Genomic DNA, 3,490 nt, shown 5'->3' with positions numbered 1-3,490 from the left:
CGAGCGGGGCATCTCCATCCCTGACCACGGCTACTGCCAGCCCATCTCCATCCCTCTCTGCACTGACATCGCCTACAACCAGACCATCATGCCCAACCTGCTGGGTCACACCAACCAGGAGGATGCGGGGCTGGAGGTCCACCAGTTCTACCCGCTGGTGAAGGTGCAGTGCTCGCTGGAGCTGAAGTTCTTCCTGTGCTCCATGTACGCGCCGGTGTGCACGGTGCTGGAGCAGGCCATCCCGCCGTGCCGCTCCATCTGCGAGCGGGCGCGCCAGGGCTGCGAGGCCCTCATGAACAAATTTGGCTTCCAGTGGCCGGAGCGGTTGCGATGTGAGAACTTCCCCCGGCACGGCGCCGAGCCGATCTGGCCCCGCCGGCGCTGCTGACCAGCGCCACGCCGCTGGCCGGCCAGGGCACCCCTGGTGCCCCTCGCTACGCCACCCTGGACCACCCCTTCCACTGCCCGCGGGCGCTGAAGGTGCCCAGCTACCTCAACTACAAGTTCCTGGGGGAGAAGGACTGCGCGGCGCCCTGCGAGCCCACCCGGCCCGACGGCCACATGTTCTTCAACGAGGACGAGATCCGCTTTGCCCGCATCTGGATCCTCATCTGGTCCGTCCTGTGCTGCGCCTCCACCTTCTTCACCGTCACCACCTACCTGGTGGACATGCAGCGCTTCCGCTACCCCGAGCGACCCATCATCTTCCTCTCGGGCTGCTACACCATGGTGTCAGTGGCCTACATCGCTGGCTTCGTGCTGGAGGAGAGGGTGGTCTGCAACGAGCGCTTCCAGGAGGACGGCTACCGCACCGTGGTGCAGGGCACCAAGAAGGAAGGCTGCACCATTCTCTTCATGATGCTCTACTTCTTCAGCATGGCCAGCTCCATCTGGTGGGTCATCCTCTCCCTCACCTGGTTCCTGGCCGCCGGCATGAAGTGGGGCCACGAGGCCATCGAGGCCAACTCCCAGTATTTCCACTTGGCCGCCTGGGCAGTGCCAGCGGTCAAGACCATCACCATCCTGGCCATGGGGCAGATCGACGGGGACCTGCTGAGCGGCGTCTGCTTCGTGGGCCTCAACAACATCGACCCTCTGCGAGGCTTCGTGCTGGCCCCGCTCTTCGTCTACCTCTTCATCGGCACCTCCTTCCTCCTGGCCGGCTTCGTCTCCCTCTTCCGCATCCGCACCATCATGAAGCACGGCGGCACCAAGACGGAGAAGCTGGAGCGGCTCATGGTTCGCATCGGGGTCTTCAGCGTGCTCTACACCGTGCCGGCCACCATCGTCATCGCCTGCTACTTCTACGAGCAGGCCTTCCGCGAGCACTGGGAGCGCAGCTGGATCAGCCAGAACTGCAAGAGCTTGGCCATCCCCTGCCCGCTGCACTTCACCCCCCGCATGACCCCCGACTTCACCGTCTACATGATCAAGTATCTCATGACTCTGATCGTGGGCATCACCTCCGGGTTCTGGATATGGTCTGGCAAAACCCTGCACTCCTGGAGGAAGTTCTACACTCGGCTCACCAACAGCAAGCAGGGCGAGACCACGGTGTGACCCCCCCGGCCCCGCCGCCCTTCAGCCTGAAATATTTTTTTTTGGGGGGTGGGGGGGGAGGAGTTATTATATATTTTTTATTTTTAGATTTATTAACGTCTAAGGGGTGTCTCTCTTTCTCTTTGAATTTTTTTTTTTGTAATTAAACCTGTAAATAGCATTTGTAAATTTAAGTATATATTTGTATTTTAAAATGTGGAAAAAGAGAGGGAGAAAATAGGAGGAGAGGGAGGGAGGAATAGGAGAAAAAGGAAGGAGAAGAGGGGAGGAAAAAGAACGAAAAGGGGAGAAAACAGTGGAAAAGGGAGGAAAAAAGGGGGAAAGGAAAGAAAAATAGGAAGGAAAAAAGGAGGAGACGAGGGAAAAATGAGCAGCAAGGGGTGAAAAAAGGAGAAAAGCAAGGGAAAAAGGGGAAAATGAGAGAAAAAGGAGGAAAGGGAGGAAAAAAGTGGGAGAAAAGGGGAGGAAAACAGGAGAAAAGGGAGAAAAACAGAAAAGGGCAGAAAAAAGGAGAAAAGGGAAGAAAAATGAGAAAAAGGAGGAAAAAATGAAAGGGAGAAAAAACAGGAGAAGGAGAGGAAAAAGAAAAAAATAAAAAAGGAGGGGAAAAGAGAAAAAGGAGATTAAAAAAATGAGGAGAGAAAAAGGATCAGGAAAAAAGAGAAAGAGATGGGAAAACGGAGAAAAAAGAGGAGAAAAAGGGGAAAAACACTGCCAAGCCTGGGAGAGGACCCTCGGCCCCCTGCTCCCCCCTTCCCACTCTGTCCCGGCTCCCTCCAGCCCTGCTCTGCTGGCCCCTGGAAAAAAGGGTAAAAAAAGGCAAAAACCCCCAAAACCAAGCCCATTTTTCTCACTCTCCTTTCAAAACTCCCAAGAAAGTGGATTTTTTTCTTCCCCACCCCTCTGCTCCCACGAGACCCTGGGCTGGGGCTGCCGCCCCGGGGGCTCTCCCTGGGCCCCCCTACTTGGCTGATGACTTTTCCTCCCAAATCCCTTTTTGAACAACCCTTCACAAATACAAACGAGGCCAAAAAATGCCAGATTATTCCCGAGGGCTTTTTTTTTTCCCCAAAAAACCCCAATAATTAAATTGTGGGGGTTCCCATGGATTCTGCCGGGCCCCCCACTCCCACCGCCCCGTGGGGATGAGCCAGCGCCTCCCTCCAGCTGGAACAAAGCACTTTGAAAGGGGGGAAAAAGAGATTTTTAACCCGAAAAATGAGGAATTTTCAGTGTGCAGAGGGAAGGGGGGGCCTCTCCTGTGTCCCCCACCCCGGGAGGAAATAGCTCACATTTTCTCTGGGATTAGGGGTTTGGCTGGGGTGGGCCCCGGTCGCGACTCCGGTTCGATCTGTTGGGATTTGGGGGATGCTGGAGGGGGGATGTGGGGAGTTTCTGCTAGAGGGGGACAACTCAGGGCAGGGAGGGGGGGCTGAAAAGATGGACTTAATCAGCTGGGTTTAATTGGAATGAAAAAAAATACTCTTCCCAAAATGGAGAGGGAGACCTGGCCATGAAGCGCTGGCCCCAGGCATGCCCCAAAATCAACCCTGGGGAGCCTCAGCCCTTCTGGTCTCCCTCGTTCCAGGGGATTTGGGGATCCCTGGAGCACAAAGAGGGATTGCCGTGGCATTGCACCATTCCCCTTCCCCCAGCAAAGCCCGGGAAAATCCCCAAACCCCCTTAAAAATCCCAGTCCCGCGGTGAGGGCGAGGCGGGAGCTGAAGGGGTTAAGGCAGCGCCTCTCCAGCACATTTTGGAAAGGAAAAACTCTTTGGATCCGGTTTAATTTTCCAGCGATGACTTGGAAGGGGGAGAGAAGAGGGGGAGAAACTTACCCAGGGCTTCTTTTCCCCCTCCTCTGCCGTTTGGAGGAGCAGTTTGGGGGTCGGGCTGGGCTGGTTGGGACCCCCCGAGCCCCCCCTTGGCC

At 56.1% G+C, this 3,490-nt stretch overlaps 1 protein-coding gene across 1 annotated transcript in view; it reads left to right on the top strand.

Annotated features, from left to right (window-relative positions):
* LOC102043328 (frizzled-2-like) overlaps positions 1 to 1,733 on the top strand; it is a 6,834-nt gene extending 5,101 nt beyond the window's left edge. Inside the window, 2 exon segments of the mRNA XM_014310357.2 lie at positions 5 to 365; positions 368 to 1,733. Coding sequence (XP_014165832.2) covers positions 5 to 365; positions 368 to 1,560 — 1,554 coding nt within the window. The 3' untranslated portion in view covers positions 1,561 to 1,733.
* Positions 1,734 to 3,490: the final 1,757 nt, after the last annotated feature.

Source organism: Geospiza fortis, unplaced genomic scaffold (assembly GCF_000277835.1).
Source record: "Geospiza fortis unplaced genomic scaffold, GeoFor_1.0 scaffold373, whole genome shotgun sequence".
NCBI classification, from domain to species: domain Eukaryota; kingdom Metazoa; phylum Chordata; class Aves; order Passeriformes; family Thraupidae; genus Geospiza; species Geospiza fortis.
The sequence above is the reverse complement of the archived record's forward strand: the minus strand, read 5'-3'. Positions and strand labels throughout refer to the sequence as shown.